This window comes from Lates calcarifer, linkage group LG19 (genome assembly GCF_001640805.2).
Source record: "Lates calcarifer isolate ASB-BC8 linkage group LG19, TLL_Latcal_v3, whole genome shotgun sequence".
NCBI classification, from domain to species: domain Eukaryota; kingdom Metazoa; phylum Chordata; class Actinopteri; family Centropomidae; genus Lates; species Lates calcarifer.
Genome location: NC_066851.1, coordinates 12566760 through 12586983, shown reverse-complemented (window position 1 = coordinate 12586983; position 20224 = coordinate 12566760). Strand labels below are relative to the sequence as shown.

The 20224-nt window shown below is 42.8% G+C and overlaps 1 protein-coding gene across 1 annotated transcript in view; it reads left to right on the top strand.

Moving 5' to 3' along the window:
* The first annotated feature begins 288 nt into the window (after nucleotides 1-288).
* Nucleotides 289-20224, top strand: part of asap2a (ArfGAP with SH3 domain, ankyrin repeat and PH domain 2a) — a 56012-nt gene continuing 36076 nt past the window's right edge. Inside the window, 2 exon segments of the mRNA XM_018683971.2 lie at nucleotides 289-883; nucleotides 18440-18512. Coding sequence (XP_018539487.1) covers nucleotides 758-883; nucleotides 18440-18512 — 199 coding nt within the window. The 5' untranslated portion in view covers nucleotides 289-757.

Genomic DNA, 20224 nt, shown 5'->3' with positions numbered 1-20224 from the left:
GTCAGTCCTATTTTCCAATTTAATAGAAATTAAGTAATTTAGTGTATTTTGCTAATTCATTTAACTGGTGAAAAACATTTTACTGTTACTGTTAAAACGGTGTTGATAGTCTAAATGCCTCATTAAATACTGCTACTACTACGATGATATGGTTGTTTACGGGGAGCAATTGAAGGCAACATGAGTTCACGCCTTCCATGAATTCTGATTGGCTCCCAATTACCAGCCGGCGTTTCCCATTGGCTAGTCCGCGTCCATTGAATCCCCTCCTCTACCTTTGTCAATTTCTTGCGCTCCCGTTGAAACGTCTGGGTTGTTATTTCCCCGGGCTCGGAGGAAGAAGTTGACCGCACCACTCTGTCGGATGTTAGGGAAAACCGAGAGTGGCTAAAGAGGAAGTTTCACTTTCTTCTGCGACCAGAGGACGACCCTGTGGAACTGAATGGACAGGGATTAGCGGGACTACAAGGCAGGAGGGATATAACCTATCCATCACCTTGTAAAAGCACAGCGCGGTGTGAGCGGCAACGCTACAACTCCTCGAGCCAGCGTGCAACACTGGACTGCGCTGGGAGCAAACAAGGGAATGACATAAACATACCTAGAGATGGTTTACTACCCGCGGGGACCTTCAGAGGCACTACTACTACTACTACCACGGCAGCTGTGAACTTTCCTGTCCTCAAACCGTACAGACGAGAGGGAGAGGATTAAAAAAAAAAGTGCTTCTTCTTCTTATCAGCAAAAGGGATTAATTATGCCGGACCAAATCACAGTTTCAGAGTTTGTGGCAGAGACGAATGAAGACTATAAATCGCCGACTGCCTCTAACTTCACCACCAGGATGTCCCACTGCAGGAATACAGTGGCTGCTCTGGAGGAGGTGAGTGGCTCTGCTGGGACTGGGATTGTAGACCCCCTTTCCCATAAACACGTTTTAATAAGGCACCAAGGACACTTATATTCTCTCCCATAACATGATATTGACATAGAATATTTTTGGTCTGAAAGTAAAACCCGTTCAAAATAAAATAAACTTAGTCCAAAATAGGCTGTAAGGTAAGAAAATGCATCTTAAACCCAATTTTAGAAGAGCTGTTATAAATCTACTCAGTAGTAGTAGGTCACCTCTAGTCAAATTGAAAATAAATTGCCCTCCACTACAATGTTACCCATCCCTCATGCTCCATACTCCCATCAGCTCAGCCATTGTTCACCAAGGCCTTTATTACTGTGTGCCATTATACAGTAGTTCTGAATATGGTCTGTCCTCTCAAGGATGGAGCCAGCAGGAGCACTTATAGTCAAGTTAGTTATACTTACAGCATATGGCTCAAAATCATGGATCCAAATTTGGCTCAAAGGGCTTCAACCCCTGACTTGAATCAGGGATGGGGGGAAAAAAAGGAAGGATCCTTCTTCTTCTATGGTGTTAGGTGTGCCATAGATGTCATTTGTACAGTGGGCAGAAACAGGAGAAACATTGAGAAACAAGAGTTTAATGTAAATAGAATGCAAACATACTTCTGCAGTGGGCAGTCATCTACATGTACACCACTTTCTAGTAGCAGCCATTGCAAGTGTTTTGGCTTAATGATTATTCCCACAGTTAAAGGGGGAGAGATAATGTGCATTTGCCCCAGTTTACAGCTGCATTGCACTGTATGTGCACAGAGGGCACTTTGTGTTCCTCCTTTAACTCGCAGGTCATCAGGAGGAAGGACACTTCCGCTTTGTTCCCTGACTGCCCCTCCGCCGCCTCCCTCCCTCCGTTGTTATAGTTTCCCTACTTTGTGTGCTGTATGGCAGAGCCTCGCCCTGCCTGATGGTAAAAATAGAATTTCCCACATGAGCCGCTCGGTGTGTAATGTGTGTTAGTGTGTCTCTGCTCTCTAACGCTTGTAGATATTGACGTGTGAGGAAGGGGGTGTGGTGGTGGTGGTGGTGTGTGTGTGTGGGGGGTGATAATTTTTTCCTGGTTTCATTGAAGAGAAGTTTTTAGTCATCATCCTAATGGAATCACGACAGACAATTTTGTGCCTTACACCTTTCCTTTATTGTGAAAACAGATGTGTGAATGCATGACACATGCAGAGACGAGATAAGTCGTCCGCCGTCTGATGTCAGTTTGACTCAGCTAATCCACATCTGGGCTCAGTGTCAACTTCACCTCTAAGCCCCCTGATCCTCCACACCTTGGCGAGGGTTGTGGCTTTATTTTTAACCTGTGTTTGTGGAGGACTGAGCCAGGCAGTCAGACATACACCTGCTCTGGCAGACAGGTGCTTCACTTGGGGCGTCAGACACCTCGCCACGCACTGTTTCATACCGACCTCTGCTGCTGCTGCTGCTGCTTGTTTTAAAATAGCAATTAATCTGCTGTTGGGAATGAGTTCAGTGCACCACTTAAGAGTGGAATGTGCTTTTCTGTAGAAGTAAGCAGATAAGTGTGTGGATTTTACTCCTTTTTAAATAGTAGCTCGGCAGTAATAAATTGCTGGCTTGTGGGGGTCGAATTGTTGGGTTGAGGATCCAATTCAGCAGCTTTGTTTTTAGTGTTGAACTGTTGGCTGCAGGGACGTGGAGTAGTGTGTTGTTGTTACACATTGACCTCCCTGCGCTCAGGCTCAGGGAACACAAGCCCTTATTGTTTCAATAACAAGACCTCGCTCACTTTAGTCTGTTTGACCAATTAAATGCTGCAGTGGACGGGGGAACACTTCCACTTATTGTCTGCCGGCCTGCCTGAAATCTCAAACACACTCACGCAAAGAGAAATGCATTCACATATGTACATCCATGGGCATCCACAGGAAGCCTGCGTCTTTTTAAAGCTTAAAAAATCAGCTCTTTTTTCATATTCTGTCTGCTTTTCTTTAAACGATTCTGACTAACCGCCAAGGGGATGACTCTTTCACCCTTGACTATTATGATAATACATCTCCCTGCTGTACATTCAGACTACATGAAAAATAAAAATATGAGACTTTGCTGTTTTCAGCATTGTGCTGAGTTTCCAACTTTGTGCTGATTGTGTTCTTCTGTAGAAGAGCAGTGTGTTAAATAAGCGCTCACCTTTTAGTTTTTACCCTTCAGCTGACAGTGGAGGACAGGCTGATTGGAGCAGCATAGTGTTCTGTGATGCTACACTGGGCTGGTATATCATCTCAGAGGACGCCTTGTCTTTTGTGAATTGGCACCTCTGAGCTCTGATAATGGGCTGTCTGTTGACTTGAAGATTTCTGCACACGGTCTCCTGTTGTTTCCTGTACATATATATTTTAGGAGTATTACGGTACATCCTGTTCTTTAAGGGAGGCTTTATATTTGGTCACTCTCTAAATCACTTATACATCTGTTCTGACAGGACACAAGTTTACTTTGTGTTATCCTGTTGATAAGGGTTCTCCCTTAACAACAAGATCTTCTCACATTCATGTGACATTTCTACACCTGTCTACCGAGTGTGCATACAGACCACAAGTCTCATAAAACTCACCATCTTTGCAATGAAAACAGACACACACAAATACTGCAGTCTGTGGAACAGTTTAAATCTTGCAAAACAGTTATTTGTTGTGTTGTTTATTGTGCAAAAAACTTTAATTTCCTGTCACATTTTTGCCTGGTGTTAAGATGACTTCAGATCTTTGGCTCCCGCTGTTCTAGGGTGCAGCTTCTGTCAATAATTAATGACTTAATTAATAGTCTTGACCTATCCAGCAGAACCCGAATGTATGAAATAAACTGCATCTAATTATCTGTATTTCCAGTAGGAGCTCTTTTAAATAGCTGATGCGCTTACAGCCTCACCTACTAAACTAGACCTTTAAAACTGACCTCTGGGTCTGGTTGTTTATAGGGAGCCTTTAAACACATTAACAGGAGAGGGGACTCAAGCACTCAGGGGTTTTACGTAAAGGGTGCACAATGTTGTGTAATTATTTCTCTTTAAACTTAATTGCATCTGACATAATCTCACTTAGACTAGTAGTTTTAAACTGTTGCCTATTAAGAGGCCATCAGAGAACATCTCTGCATGTGGGCGCATGTATGTGTGTGTGTGTGCTGGTAAAACCACAGCAATAAAAACCTGTTTATCCAGTAAGAGGATGTTGGGCTTTGTGTCATCATGACCCCCCTCCTCTCTCTTCCCCCTATGTGCTCCTGTAAAACACAGCTTTTCTTCCTCCACACTTGTGTTGACTTTCCTTTGGCAAAAGAAGAGTCCACACTTTTTGGAAACAAGAGCTGTAGGTATCTGGTTTCTCTTCAAAGTTTCATTCAAAATCATCTGAATGGCAAATAGTGAACACGGTAGTTCACTGGGAATGCATTGGTGTGGTATTCAGAACTTTTTAAATTGAGATTTTCTGATTGCTCATACTTTAGGAGTTTATGACACATGTTGTTTTTGAAATTGCAGCAGCTTGTAAAAGCTATTGGCTTTTGTGTTTCTCTTTTCTAGTTTATAAGCTTAACATTGACATGGTGAAAAATTCAGTGCAGGATTCTCCATATTTGAAGAGGAACCATCCATTTTTCTTGTCAGTTGCTCAACAGACGTGTTTTCGTGAAGTAAACCACTTAAACACAAAGCCAACTGTGTGCTCAACTTTCTGTGTTGAACAGCTCACCTCAGTGACCCCATGAGTTCCAGTTAAAATGGGGCATTAGCCCTGAGGGCATGGCTGACCTCTGTGTTAAGTATCAGTTTTGGTGCTTTTGTCTCACCCAAAAAAAACTCAGAAGGATGTCTGTCTGAGGCTAGAAACTGGCACACGTTGTAGCCGTCTCAGGTCTATTTTTGCGTCTTTGACTGTTTTTTTGCCCCAGTTACTGAATCCTTCCAGACGGACAGAAACTCCTAAAATGATGCAATCAATAACGTTGTCTCCTTGAACAAAATCTCAAGTGCATCCACTTCTAGCTCAGGTATGAGGACAGACACATTTGTGTAATATCACGGTGTTGCACTTAGAGCTCACTGAGCGGTTGTGGCAGACGTTTAAAGCTTTAATGGTATATTAATTCTCTGCCAGAGTGGGTAAGTTATTGGGATCACGGTGTATCACATCAAAAGCCCTCTCAAAGTGTCAGCTAACTGAACACAATGGGTATGAAAACGGATCTGACTCATACAGTCGACTGCAGAAGATTGCTGAGTATTAGGGCTTGTGGCTGCAAAACAACCATCAGTGCTTGACATTCAAGACAAGCTTTTGTGTTGTCAGCAGTGTAGCCCTTTGATCAGTCTGTCAGCTCCATATTGTTGCACAGACAGAGACACAATAAGTTTCATGACATTACAGCTGCTTTGTAATTTAGTGTTGTTTGACAGGTAGAGGTCTTGCTTGTAATGCGATCTTGAACATTTCTTCTTGTTTGAAGTATCCCAAAGTTCTTCCGGACCCTAATGGCCCATATTTCTTATCAGCGTGTCTGTCCCTTTAGCCCTGTATATTTACTTAATGTTTATTTTTACAAGGACAAGTACATAGCATCAACCAGTGCCATACAGCACAGCATTTATAACCTTCGCTAGTTTGCAACATCCATCCCCAGATGGGCCTTTGTACAAATACACACAGCTGAATTAAAAGCATACAGAACAGCACAAAACAAAATAGTAACACAATGCAAAATACCATAAAATCTTCACAACAGACAACAGATCATCCATGTTTCAGCTTGAGTTTCATGTGGTCCTGTTCAGAGTTCCCCTAACCTCTTGAGGTCAAACAGAGAAAGACATCTCTCCCAAGGGTGTTTCACAGTGGCCTGTAGATGCACCCCATGTTATTGAGTTAGAAACTCTAATTCAGGCCTGAATCCCTGAAGAGAAAAAAAACAGACCAGCTGCTGGTCTATATCCTCCCTTACATAGTGCTAGAAACCCATGCGCCCGCTATGCCGCTCCCTCTGTCCCATATCCCCTTGTCCAGTTTATTCATTTTTCTGCTGATGAATAATGGTTATTTATAGCCAAGTCAGCTTTTCATGGGTCATTACTGGTGTGTGTGGGGGGGGTGCCTCAGTCCTGAAGGCTAGCGTCATTAGTCTCCCATCTGGCTATTATTTAATCCAACAGAGGTCCACCACACCGGTATGCCAGCTATGCACTGCTCGATTTTGTTGAGAGGTTATGGGGGAAATACCTCTGGGAATGGCAGCGGTATCCACATCACACACAGGTAACTGGCGCTCACAGGCTGTTTCTAGCTTTCCTGATGTAGGTAACACAGCCTGTGGAACATTAAGTAGATTCTTAGAGAACTCATGAGTGGTTAAAAAGCGGCTGATGGCTGCCTGCTGTGAGCAGCTTTAGCCTCTCATCTCTTTATAGCACCTCCAACCTTAATCTCAGGGTACACGCTTAAACTTGACACAAACCCTTATCTTCTGTTAACATAAGATGATATCTTGTTTAATTTCCAACTGCCCCGGTGGCTACGCTACTCTGACTTTGCATAACTGGTTGTTGCAGAACAAAACACTGCTACAGCTTTCAGTTGAAATGTCTCATTTAAAGTGCAGCGATTTATGGTGGATGCGTTGCGAACATCTGAGGGCAAGCGCTGCTCTCGTAATTCTTCTCCAAGTGTCAGTCTGTCGGCTTGTGTGTTGACGCTGGAGTTGTTCCCGGGCCAAGGGAAGGCCTGGCCTTTTTCTGCCCTGACCCCCCACCCCACCCTTCTCCCCTCCCATTCCATGCACGGTTGGCAGGAACGGCTGTGGGCCTGGCTGGGAACAACAGCTGCCCCTCGTAGAACAGGTGGCCTGGAGGAAAGTTTTAACAAGGCTTCAGACAGTGGGATTATCGATGCAGGGACAATCCACAACTAATAGCTTTAGAGGCACACAGATAGATCTACGAGCTCCCATGCACACACATGGCCTAAATGTGCAGTCTGGCCCAAGTGAGCAGCCCAAACCCCCACTGGCCACTCTGGCCAGTCTTCAGTATACCACCTAAGAAGCTTAATACTTCCTATAATTAAAATGGGGATTTCTGGCAGCATGACGGAGGGCCTGTCTCCCTCCTTCACCCTCACTCTGCATCTGCTGTCCCCACTGTCCCTTGACTTTGCCTTACTGTAGTTAATGCACCAGAGTAGGCCAAGTACACTGAAGCAAAGCCAACTACATTCATTCTTCCAAATCCTGAATGAGATCACTTTGGTTTTATGTGAGGACTCTTGATGAGTTTCCTTATTTGACTGTTCCAAATGCATTTGTGTTTGAAAATGATAATCGAGTTCTTCATAGTGTGTGTCGTTACTTTTTTTTTTCTTGGGTGCATGTTCAGCAAAAGCACTTTCAGCTTATGTTTGAATGTGCTCTTGGCAAGAGTGTATTTTGGGTAACTGTAATGATCCCAAACAAATGATATGGGCTCTCAAGCACTTTCTTCTCATTTGCACTAATGATGCTCGTTGTATTAGCTAAGCCAGTGTGAGATTCAGGGGCGTGTCATTGCTAACTTTGGTGAAAGAAAATATCCTTTTCTTCCTTTTTGTGCAACTGCTGCCTCAAGTGTTCCCACGGGATCTTTGTTTTGAAATGAGAGGTGTCTCTCCAGGCCTTTAGGGCCCGGTAATGCTGTGTTTGTGTTATCATTCGGGGCCAGGCTCTGACCAGGCTCTCATTATGATGCAGCAGCCCTCCCAATGGATCTGCCATGGGGCGAAGGTCACGGTCCAGTCCCGATCGATTCCAAGCCATGATCTCTCTTATCCCCCGATGGGCTTTGACTGCCACGATGTGATATGGTTTCACTCAGTTTTGTTCTCTGTTTATCCTCGCGTGTGTGCACATATTGGGACATGGTAGTGAATTTATTACCGTTGGGCAGAGCCTGTTGGCCCTTGTCAGGTCTGGTGAGTCTGATGAAGGGATGTCAGGGTGAAAATCATGAAAACTCAGTCCAGCATGGTGAAGGAGATTGAGGTGAAAGGTGAGACTGGCTGCTCTCAGTCCTACACAGAGGTTAGGGGGTTGGTTACCAGGGGCACTAGGGGTAAATGGGGAACTTAAAGCTCATCTCATCCATCAGAGTGTCCTAGGCCCAGATTGCCTCAGATGGCTCCTGTTGACGGCTATTGTTCCCCGACAGACCCTGCCTCTTCATTAATGAACTCCACCATTGAGTTGTAGCCCTGTCCACTCGGCTCTGCTTGGGGCCGGGGTGGGGTGGAAGGGGTGAATCCTCACAGTTGTGTTGTCCTGCTGTCACTTTCAGTCAGAGAGCGGAGCCAGACTTCTTCTCTGCTGGGTAAATGTTTGAACGTGAGCTCCCTGGAGGCTCTGAAGGCAGTTTTAGTATGATTGCTTCTAACTCTGCTGAGACCAAAAACGATCTGTTGGAATTAAACACGGAATTTTGCTCATTAACATTTGAATTTAGTGTGCTTTTTGCTACATGTGGAGACCTATTTAGCGTTCCCAAATTTCCTGATAATCCCCAAAACTCCCTCTTCATATTGCACAACAGGACAGACGAAGATATCCGCTCTTATTTTCCCCATGCAGCAAGTTTTATCTGCAGAGACTGTTGGTGTCTGAGACCCTGCAGATTGTCTTGGTTTCTTGGAGGGGCTGGGTTTATGTCAAGCGAACTCCTTTTCATGTCCTAAGTACCCAGCCGAGTTCAAAAGGACTTCTTTTTTTGAAATGAAGGCCTTTTTATGCAACTGAAGAGTGCTCTCAAGCTCACAATAGTACACACACACACACACACACACACACACACAGTCATGCTCTCTGTAGTGTTTTACTGCAGTGTTTTCCAGGAGAAAGCAGGTCATTTTTTTCTCTGTCTTTCTCAGGCATCATCAGACTCCTTTTTAGAAATCTGTGGTAACTGTTGGGCGCTTTGCCTCCGGCACTGCTGCTTTGACACCCGGAGGTTGACGCATATGTCTGTGTGAAAAGAGCCAAAGAGAAACTCCAAGGTGAAGTCAGAGGCGATTTTTTTTTTTTCCCCTTCAAAGCACATTTGGTCCTCATTTCCCAGCCCCTCCTTCAAACTCAGTTTTTATCAGCCTCCTGCTAGTTTATAAACTTCATTAAATACTCCCCTCATAGTCAGGGCGACCAATTTAACAGGTTTTTAAACTTGGTGCCGTTAGGTCTCTTTCTGAAATTTCTATCCAGCGTGTCTCAGGGTTTGACATGTGTTAGATGGACATCTGCTCATGTGCGTTTTCCTCATTTATCGCTCCTTTTTTTTTTCAAGTTTTTATTTCAAGGGTGGGTGAAGAAATGCACACAGTGAAAAAATGCTAATCCTCAGCTGAGCACAATGACAAACAATGCATTAACTTTTAAAGTCATGTTGGGATTCTTCAGGCAAGACACCAAAAAACCTAATGTTACTTAAGTATGCAAGTAAGTGCAAGCGGTCTGGGAAAACAAAACGGAAACAAAAGTTCTACCCGGGTCTCTCACCTTGTAAAACGTACTGGAAAAAATGCCTCTGCAGTTAACATGAAAGTTTGTTTTCTCTAACACTTAAATTACTGCCGTTGATGTTGTCATCCCAGTGTGATTTCTGGCATCTGGCTGGTGGTTAAGGCTCTGATCCAGCAGTGGTCTTTGTAGTGCTCACTGAGGAGCTGTAAAGCACCAAGTGTCCCGGTGCTAAAATACCAGAAGGCTTGTAGGTAGATGAGATGTCTGAATAACTGGCAGTCAGGCAGAAAAACATGCACAGAAACTGAATTCAAAGGTCTAATCCTGCTGGTTGTTAGCAGCCATAATTAGAGTTCAAAGGTCCAAGAGGAGAAGTTTTTAGCTTCCCTTGAGTTTATGAAATGTCTCTGATTGATATTAACTCACAGTGTAAGTTTTCATTACTTGTAGAGCTTTTTCAGCTCTGTGGTGCAGTGTACATCAGCTTTGTCTCCAAAGTGCACTAATGAGCTCGTGTCAAACAGTCTCATGACACAGTAGAAAAGCACACTCCCTCTCTCTCTCTCTCTCTCTCTCTCTCTCTCTCTCTCTCTCTCTCTTTCTCTCTTTCTTTCTCTTTCTCTCTGTGTCTCACACTTCCACTGAACTTGCAGGCTGGAGTTTTCCATGCTGCCCCCGGGGCAGACTGACTATACACATCTCAGCTGTCTGAGAGCACAGAGAAACCCTGCAACCGTGGCCTGTTAGCGGTCGCCTGGATGGAACCCACTTCTGTCTAAATATTGACTTTACTCACTCAGCAGGGAGGGAAGTTGTGAATGAAACACTTGAAAAGACGATTTTAAATTGATTCTTTCTTATAGTGGATTTGTAGTTTTGGTTCCATTGAGTGGATTCGAAATAGAGACTGTAGTTAAGAGTCGGTCTTACACGGGCGTTACCATAAGCAGACGTCTCTAAATTGCAACTGTTTTAACAGTTTTTTGTGAACAGCTTGACTTGAGCACAGCTTCCTCAGGGATCGTCCTTCTCTTTAACGTCTGCAGGGCTGAACCGTACTGTATATTTGACATATGTTTTGAATGAGTCACAGCTTTTTCCTCTGTGGATGCTGAGGTAGGGAGAGTGCCCCTCCTGTGTTTACCGTGAGTGAGCCGCATGTAGAGTTGTAGACAGCAGCTCTGTGTCTGGCTGAGAGCTGGCCAGCAGAAAAATACACAGGACCAGGCGGCTGCTTTTGCGCCACACCTGCAGAAAAGCTGACGTGTCTCGTTCTGTCATATAGCGGACAAGACTACCTACTAATGATGTGATGTTTTATTTATTTTTCTACAGGGAAACTCCACAGATTGCTTTCAGGTGACCTAACATAGCTGTTGGCAGCTTTTTAGGAGAACAGAATTGCACCGCATTGCATCAACATTTCACACCAGTATGTCATTACACCATTTAATGATGGTGTATTATGTGTCCTCCCCGTTAACACCTTAGAATGATGCCACGTGCTGCGGAGTTGGAAAAGGGCAGGAGGCAGCAGGCGTAGGAGGGAACGGGACTGTGCAGTGAAAAGAAACTGGTCTCTGACGTTAGAAAGATGTTTGTGGATGGGATTTCAGTTGCTGTTTGACGATCCCATAAACACATTGTTTGAAGTGTACTGACACCTTTACAGCCAAACCATTGTAGATAGAAACTGCCCCCATAATTCCTCATCATATCATGATATACTGCTGCTCAGTTTCTGATCTGTAAACTAATCAAAGAGGAAAATGGATTACATCTGTCTCACTTAGAGATCTAGTTCCCCATGTCGCTGCTTATCCAAACAGAGTGTGGGCTGACCGCAGCACAGTGGTGAAATGAATATGATTAACATGATGTCAAGTCTTACCAAGTCTTTCTTTTCTTTTATTTATCAGCTGTGTGAACTGTGCCCTTTTAACACATGCTCAGAAGTTTTAGTAGTTTTCTCTGAGGAGTAGACTTTGTTTGTTTTCGGCATGTAACATCTGGTACCTCAATGAAACATGGATTACAGCGTGCTGCCGCCATCACAGATACTGCTCCCGCACATGCACCAAATAAATTGGATAATTACATCCCAGACTAGTGGCTTCTTATTGCTTCATTTCCATCGTATGTGGCAGACAGTTTCCTCGCATGACTGTCGCAGTGGGACGGCTTAAAGGGTTAGGCAGGGTTAGTAGACAAGTTATAAAGAGACACCAGACAGAACCCAGATGTGTGTGAGCTTTAAAGAAGTGTGTGATGATGACAATAGTAATGTTGCAGACAGGGAAGATTTCTTGGATTGTCTTCTTAAATTTTTTTGTTGTGTGTGTGTGTGTGTGTGTGTGTGTGTGTGTGTGTGTGTGTGTGTGTTGTATGGCGAGGGGGCCTCTGAGAAAAGCGGGAAAGCATCTTGCTAAGCAGACATGCTGTCATCAGCAGAGTTCATTCGTTGGCAGGAACAATGGGGCTGGGTCTCTGTCTTGTCTGTCAGTCACTCCGGCATGCAATCATCCAGGAATGTCTTTCTTCTTCAGACAGCGGAGAAACGGAGGGGAGAGAGCGCTACGATAAAACAGGCTTGTTAGCTGGACTCACTTCTGTTGTTGTCGGCGGCGTCTTGCCCTCCTCCCTGTCCCACTGGCTTCATGTGAAGTCTGCTCTTTGTGTTCACACAAGTTTAAATATTACTGCTTAAAACAGCCTGTTTAGGCTGATTAGGAATTTAAAATATAGATACATATTTTTGACTATAGCTTAATAATTTTTTGCATTTTTTTAAGGACAAATATTTGCTGGTTCTTTCTTCTCCTCTTTACCTTGTGTTATAGTATGTTGACATACTTCTACATCTTCTCCTTCATAGTGGCAGCCTTATCCATCTCCCCTGCATTTTGGTAGCCTTGTTCTCAACAGGTAACAAAGAAGTGCTACATTCAGTGACTATGGGATTGTTAGGCCAGAGTATCACAATCCAAAAATAGTCCACTTTTCTGTTTTTAGAAAAGCAATCCAAAACAAATTTGCCCCTACCTTGTTTGGTATCCAGAATTAGCTTCGCATTTTTCTTTGGTTGCAGCTGTATAAAGTAGTGTTTGACTCCGAGAGTGGACAGTGGCTGTGTTGTTGTTGTGAACCTCCTTTGCTGATTTCCCCTCCCTTGTTTTGGTTTTGGATTTATTAGTTCTGGTTTAGATCCTTGTAGTTGAACTTTGTGTGCTTGAGGTTTGCCTCATGACAGCAGTCAAAAATGCCAGTTTAGTTTCCTGTTTTATGCTGGCCTTTTTTTTTCCCACCTCCAAAGTTAGTTGTGGTAACTACCAGGCCAACAGGAAGTGGTTGTGAAGGGAAACGTCTTCAGGATTGACTCACATTTTACTTCTAAACTTCTAATTCTACTTCTAAATTCCTCTTTTTGTCGACATTGTATTAATCTCTGATCCACTCAGTTGTATATTCTTTTTCAGAAAGACCAAACCGGATGAGACCATTACCCACTTGCCTCTGAACTTAAATTCTCACTGTAATCTATCTGAACATCCTCAACATTAGTCAGGCTTTAAAGTATCTTCTTTCCCTCTCTGTCTGTCTCTGCACACACATTAGATATTATCTATGTGCACTGTGCTCACAGAGATCAGTAACCTGACACACGTTACTCTACAATTCAGAACCATAAGTGCATGGATCACCGTAGCAACGACCTCCATGACCCAGCAGTGTTGTGAAAGTCTCTGTAGACTGGCTGCAGCAGATGGTGCCCGATTGTAATCACAATGATGATGATGATGATGATGGCGGTGATGATGTCATGTATTAAAGGGAGGATTAATTCGCTTCAGTTTGGGTTTTTCCTCCTGTTCAGGCCGCCATGGTCAGCAGGAGAGGGAGAAAAGAGCCACTGTGGTTAGTTTACTGTGAGCCGCTGTCAGGAGGAGAAAAATGCTGACATCGCAGTAATGTGTCATATGAAGTGTGCTTGTGAAGCAGCTCCAGGCTCAGACGCTCGGCCTATTGTGTTGAGGATTCAGCTCTGATCCTGCGCTGTAGAAACGCTACAAGCCAGTGGAATTCCCCTCTCGCTGGGAAATAGTTTTTTGGGTTAAAAGTGTCTAATTTTAGAGCGGCCTGTGCTGCTCAACCATGGAGAGCACATCAGAGTGGAAATGCGTGAAAGTGATTGAAGAGTCCTCTTGTGTTTGTGTGTTGTGTGCATGTGAGAGTGATTTAGTGTTTGTTGTGTTCAGCTGGTTTATTACCCCTCCTGGCTGTCGTCCCCCCCCCCCATCTCCCCTGTCTACCCCCTTGTCTTCCCTCTTTTCCTCGTCAGACCAATCTATGCATATTGAAAGGGTCTGCTGGAGCGTGATACTCCCTGATTGTGTGTGTGTGCGTGTGTGTGTGAGAGACCTTGGGTCGATGGGAGCTGTAATGTCCATGTCAATGCGCGTGTAAGGCTTCAAGGCTTAGATCTACCAGCGTGCAAGCACAATGTTACAGTCACTATATCAAAGTGTTGATAGTTTTACCATTTTATACTCGCTGGAAATGAGGCAGTGGGTGTGACAACAGACATCAGGCAAACTGCACCTTTGAACATCTACTAGCGTATGAAGTAGTTGCAGATATATGTGGTATTTGTCAACTGATAAATTATAGCAAATTAAAGTGCCGAAATGCTAAAGATGCTACTGCTACATAGCCAATGTTAGCATTAACAGCTGCTTACTTACCAGTCTAGAAGAAATGTTTTGAGTTCAGCATCAAACTTCATTCCTTTCCTCATTAAGAGCGGTCTCCAGTGATAGAAAGCAACACCACTGTTTTTCTTCTATTTCTATCACTTCTTTTATTATGCTAAAGCTAGCATGCTAACTAGCTAGCCCTGGCCCGTCCCATGTCCTAATACCACTTTGTGATAGTGAGTCACTGTCGTGTCCAGTCTGTCCTCAGTCCAGTGCTTCCGGTCTTTTGAACAGTGTTAAAATTTGTCCACCACAGAGTAGTGACAAGTTTATTTTTCAATTTAAGATGTCCTGTTCACTACATAGTCTTAGTTATTAAAGACAATTTAAGGAAACCTTATCAGTTTATTTGTTTATGTCTTTGTTCGAACACATATCTGCTCCATGTTAACATCCTTCGACGCACTTTGAGTCACGAGGCTGCCTCTGATTATGATATTATGAGGTTAACTTAACACTGAGCTTATCTGCATATAAACAGTTGAAGTGTCATAGCGTTTGCTGCAGGGTCTGAACACAGAGCTCCTGATATCAAAGTTGTTACTTGATACTGGAGCAGAACACGTAGCTGCCATCTGACTGTGTTTATGCAGCATATGCACAAAAAGCTTTAGTCACAAAGTGAACAGATTGCTATGAATCTCTTGTCCACTTGGCTTGTCTTCCTCTACAGAAAAATCCATGCTACTGCCAGGGAGCCCAGCTGACTTGTTCAGAGCTCTGCTTTTCCACTTTTGTCATGTTATTGTCATTTTGTGTGCATAGTGATAAAGTTACTGAACTCAGCAGCGATAGTTTACCGATTTACAGAAAGGCACGTTACATTACAGTTGATTTATTGTGTCAAACGTGTTGACAAGATTTTGCGTTTCGCTTTGAGAATTAAACACACAAACAGTCTGGTGTCTAATTGATTCTGTGCACCAATGAGCTGTTAAACACTGTTACATATTTTTTTTTATGTCTGTAGCTCACCCTTGTTTGACCTCACATCATCTGTGTCCAAACAGAGTCACACCACCAAATAATCAATAAATAAATGAATGGCAGCAGTTTCAAGTGCATTTTATCGGCTCGTTTCGAAATTCCTCCCTTCAGTCCTTCAGAAAAAATTGTATTTATTTTTTTTGTTACTTCAAATTGGATATCAAGACTTTCGAAACCACCTGGGGTTGTGAAAATTATCAGGGGCCCCACTATCTCCTGACATTTTATGGAGCAAGCGATAAATGAATTAATTGACAAAGTAATCGGCAGATTAATCAATTATTACAGTCATAATCATTAGTTGCCCTAGCCCAGCCTTGGACTGTACAGTCATACACCAAAGCTCTTGTTGAACAGGAAATGAATGCAGCGCTCCTTTCAGACCTTGTACGCTCTCAGAGGCTCAGATACCAGCAGAAATGCTTTCCGTGCTCTCAAGTCTTTCGCTCTCAGTTCTGAGAGTAGATTTAATGTACAAAGCGAAGGTGATATCAGCTTTGCTAAGAAAACACTCTCAGTGGTCGTCTCTAGTTACCTGTAAAAGTCTGTGTGGTTGGATTGGTTTGGTGGTGTAGACAGAGATATACTGAATATGAGTGCTGCTTTGCAGAGCAGCTGCACTTTTCTCAGTCTTTGTCTCTTGTTTTGAAAATACCTGGTTAAAAGTATGCATACTCTATGTGTGTGGCTGTGTGATGTCTGTCTGAGCCAGACAGAGCTAATGTATAAATATGTAGCAGATGAGTCATTTAACAAGAGCTGAAGGAACTAAAACCACAGCACTGAAAGTCTTACTTTTACTCCGAGGAACAAGGAGCGTCTAGGCTGTTTCTTTGAATTTCCACAGTTTCCCTGGTAAATAACATCAGATTTTATTTTTAGCATGTTCTGCTGGAAGTTTATTTGTGTAAACACAATGTTGAGAAGAGGCTATAATTTTTTTTTTTTTTTAAAGCTGCCCTACACAAATTTTTAGTCATTTGAATTCACTTTTGTTTGTCCATTTGTTGTCAGGCATTATTAGTATACAAAGCACTTGTGCTATAGGAACTACATAAGATGAAAATGACCTCATACATCGCACCAAAAACATTGACAGTGGCCATGATGCTGCTTTTCTGCTGGCCTCTGACCTCTGAGAGATCAGAGGTCAGCCTGAGGTCAGACCAAGGTGGTCACAGCTCTGTTTGCATGACTACAGCTTACTTTGCTTTAAAACAATCCAGTAGTGTGTTACAGGCACTTAACTGTTTAAAAATTGATTTTAACTGCAGCATTTGTTGGCATCCAAGTTTGTTTTTGATCTTTCTTAGGGCAGGTCATGGAGTAACACAACTCTCTATGATAAACACTCATTGAAATGTAATTAATTTTCACTGCATGCGTCTGGTCAGTGTAACTGTATGTGTTATGTTCTATGTATTACAGTGCCTTGAGATAACTTCTGTTGTGATTTGGCGCTATATAATGCCCCAACAGGCTGAGTGCCGCCAACCCCCCCCCCCCTTACAGTTCATAGGTGGTCCCTGTGAGCCGCCACTGGTAGAGGAGTGAAAGAGCACATTGTGACTGTTCTTGTCCTTTCTCTGAGCTCTGCGTTCTGCTTTTAATTTATCTGTCATTCTTCCCTCAAAGTCACTTCTGTCCTCTCCCTCTTGTGTGTGTGTGTGTGTGTGTGCTGTGTCTGTGAAATATGACCCTGGGGAAAACTGAGTACTGAGCGCTTCTTCCATTTTGCAATAGCAAACCACTCCTAGCTTGGATATTAACACAGCACTAATTTATGGATTTAATAACTTTTGTCATCACATTTAGTAGTGTTGAAGAGAGAGTGTGTATATGTGTAGATGTGTGAGAGGGTGTGTGTGTGTGTATGTTGAGTATTGGTGTGTATATTGCAACTGAATGGGAGCCATTGTGTGTTTTTGTTTTCAGCGGGTACAGGGGATCAGATATGTGTCAGTCAGATGGAGAGCAGGGCAGGGAGAAGTGGCGCCGACTTTGGCCTGGTTGGGCGGACATACTTAATAAAGTCCCTAAAAACTCATTTCCCAAAATCCCCCTCATCCAAAGAGACTCCCTCACTCATCACTGTTAACAGTGGTGCATTGTCTCTGCCGGACACTCAGTGTTTGCTCTGGTTACTGTGTGAGTTTGAGCTTAACACAAGAGCGTGTATATGCGTATTGTTATTCACAGGTTTGTGTGTGAGTGTATATACAACTCAGGAAAATTGTCCTTCATGTAAGGGACCTCACTGCTCTTGTCCTACAAGTTATTATACTGATAAATGCACACACACACGCACACGCATGCACACACACACTAAACACTAACACAATAACTGGTGAGGGAGCTCTGGTCTATTCTTAGCTTTGCCTTGAATAATGCATTACTTGCAGCCAGAGTGGAGATGGCATAGAGACACACACACAAACTGTACCCTTTACATGCAGGCACATATTCAGGATGTGGACAAAATAACAGGAACACCAAACAATATATATAACTTCAAATATTACAAAAGAGTGGAATCAACATCGTACTGACAGTCTATGGGCAGTTTACAAAGACATGGTATATGACTGCTGGCTGTCGTATCAGAATGCATTGTATTGTCAGGTGTTTTGCGTGCACCTTTTTTATAAAGAGCTCAGTCCGAATCTCCACGTATAAAGAATAATAGGACAAATACCACATAAACTGAGAATTAAATTGCATTAGCAACCCACTGATAACATGTTAAAATGAAAACACTTGCTTCCAACAAAGGCTAAATAGAAACTTGAACAACAGAAACTTAAAACCAAAAAATAAATCAGCTTTAACAGAATCAAAAATAAATGGACCTAAGTACAACAAAAACAAACTGACAATACAAATAGAATTTCATTAATAAAATGTCCCATCACTTCATAAAAGGCTTAATGACAGGCTGTTCCTCCGCACAACACCAGTGTAAAGTAAAGGAAGTTCTGTATTATTTACCTGAGGCACTTAACATGAACACACACTGGCTCTGGTGTTCTAGCCATGAATATGGGACCTCGCTGTATGAACACAATATTCAGGAGCATGCCCACTGATTATATTGTACATTATGATGCAGCTTTTATTGCTCTACCCTGAGCTGTGCCGGCAGCAGTCCTACACTTCTAAATTCATCACCGCCAATAAAATATATTTACATTTTACCAGCAGTAATTTGACTGAGTGGTACTTGAATGATTTCCCCCTTTTATCCAACTCTGCATCTCACTGTCTCCCTCTTCTCGTCTGTCCAGGCTCTGGATGTGGACCGCAGTGTCCTGTACAAGATGAAGAAGTCAGTCAAGGCCATCTACACGTCTGGTCTGGGTGAGTCGTCCCTTCTGTCAGGATTTTCATTTCCTTATCTGAACGCCCTCAGAAACCTTCAAAGATGTTTTCAGGCTCAATTTAATGACGAGCAGCCAGCCCATTTGGCGTTTTGAATCAGCCAGTTAATCAATTATTACATATCTTATATAATTTCTTTTATTTTAATAATGAATCTTCGATGTTAAAAAATTAAAGAATTTGGGGTTTTGTGGCTGCTGGACAGACTTGGCAAGCAATTTCAAGGCATCCCATTGAGATGTGGTATCTCTGATGAATGTTGAATGAGGATTTTTTGTTCAATCCACAATTAATACACAATAGATTGAAAATGAAAATAAATTATTAATTGCATCCCTAATCCCTTTGTTTCACAGTTTTTGAGGCAGGGGTAGGGACGGTAGTTTTTTTTTTTTTTTTCATCTCTGTGTGTGTTATTACCATTCTCATTGTGGCTGGCTGTGCCAGTGTTGGGTGTTTCCAGTGTCTTTTGTTTGGCCTGCCTGACAGAACCCTGCTGAGAGAGAGAAAGAGAAAGAGAGAGGGAGAGGAGAGAGAGACCTCCAAACAATGTGCTGAGCATGTCTTTTTCAGAACAGTGTGAGCTCTGTTCAGACCAGAGGGACAGCTGTCTGATCCAGACCCCCAGAGGAACAGCTGGGGAGGGGCACGCACTGTGTTTGTGTGTGGGTGCTGAGGCATGGATACACACTCATGTTCTCACTTCACCTCACTGTTAAAAACATGCATTTACACACATACTGTACATGTTGCCTCTGGCCAGACCAGACTCCCAGGACACGAACAGTCTGATATCGTCTGTATGCAGGTGTACGTGTAGAAGATTAACCCGCCTGGTTTTCTCACACGGTTCAGAGCCAAAGTGAATGCCCTCATTGTCGATAAATTAGCTTCATGTGAATCCTGCCGCTTAGTGCAGCAGGTTACACATGTTCATGCAGTTGAAATTTGTTTTCATTTTGAACAAGATAAGCTGCTGTAGGGAAAACCAGGGGGAAGAAAAACAACCTTTTTGCCTTGAAGCTTGAAGCTCGTCCAGATTTCTGTCAGTGTTTACAGTATAAACACAGTTTTGTCTGTGGAAATGCTGCTGGGAATGTTGTTATTTACAAGTCTACCAAGAGAAACTTTAACCTCGGCCACCTTTTGTTATCAACAGTTATTATGTAAAAGCTGCTGAGTCTGTTGTCTGTTTTGTATACGACCTACATGACTCCACGAAGCCCTTGGTTTATAAGTTCTCTAGAGTAAAAGACAAAGAAATAATGATGATGGTATATATTCTAAGTATAGAGTCTGCTGTTTAACCTCATTTACTACAAATGCTGCGTACACTATTTTTATATTAACAATGGCTCAAATAACTTTTTTTTTTACTCTTTTACTGTTTCAAATACACTCTTTAAAGTTGCTTGGGGTGTGTAACTCATTACTTACTGTGTCTGCTGTTTGGATGAAACTAACACAATCGTCACAAGGTAATACAGTTAAAAACATAAGTTAAGCTACATGTAAAATGTAAATATCGCTTTTTAAAATGGTTTTTAAAATGTAAGGCATATTGTACATGTACATAAAGAGCTAAAACTTGCAGACATACTGTTACAGTTCTTTAAGTAAATATGAGCTCCGTTATATAGACTGCAGCTTGATTAGATCGGCCCGAAACGCTTTCAGAAATACTTCTAATA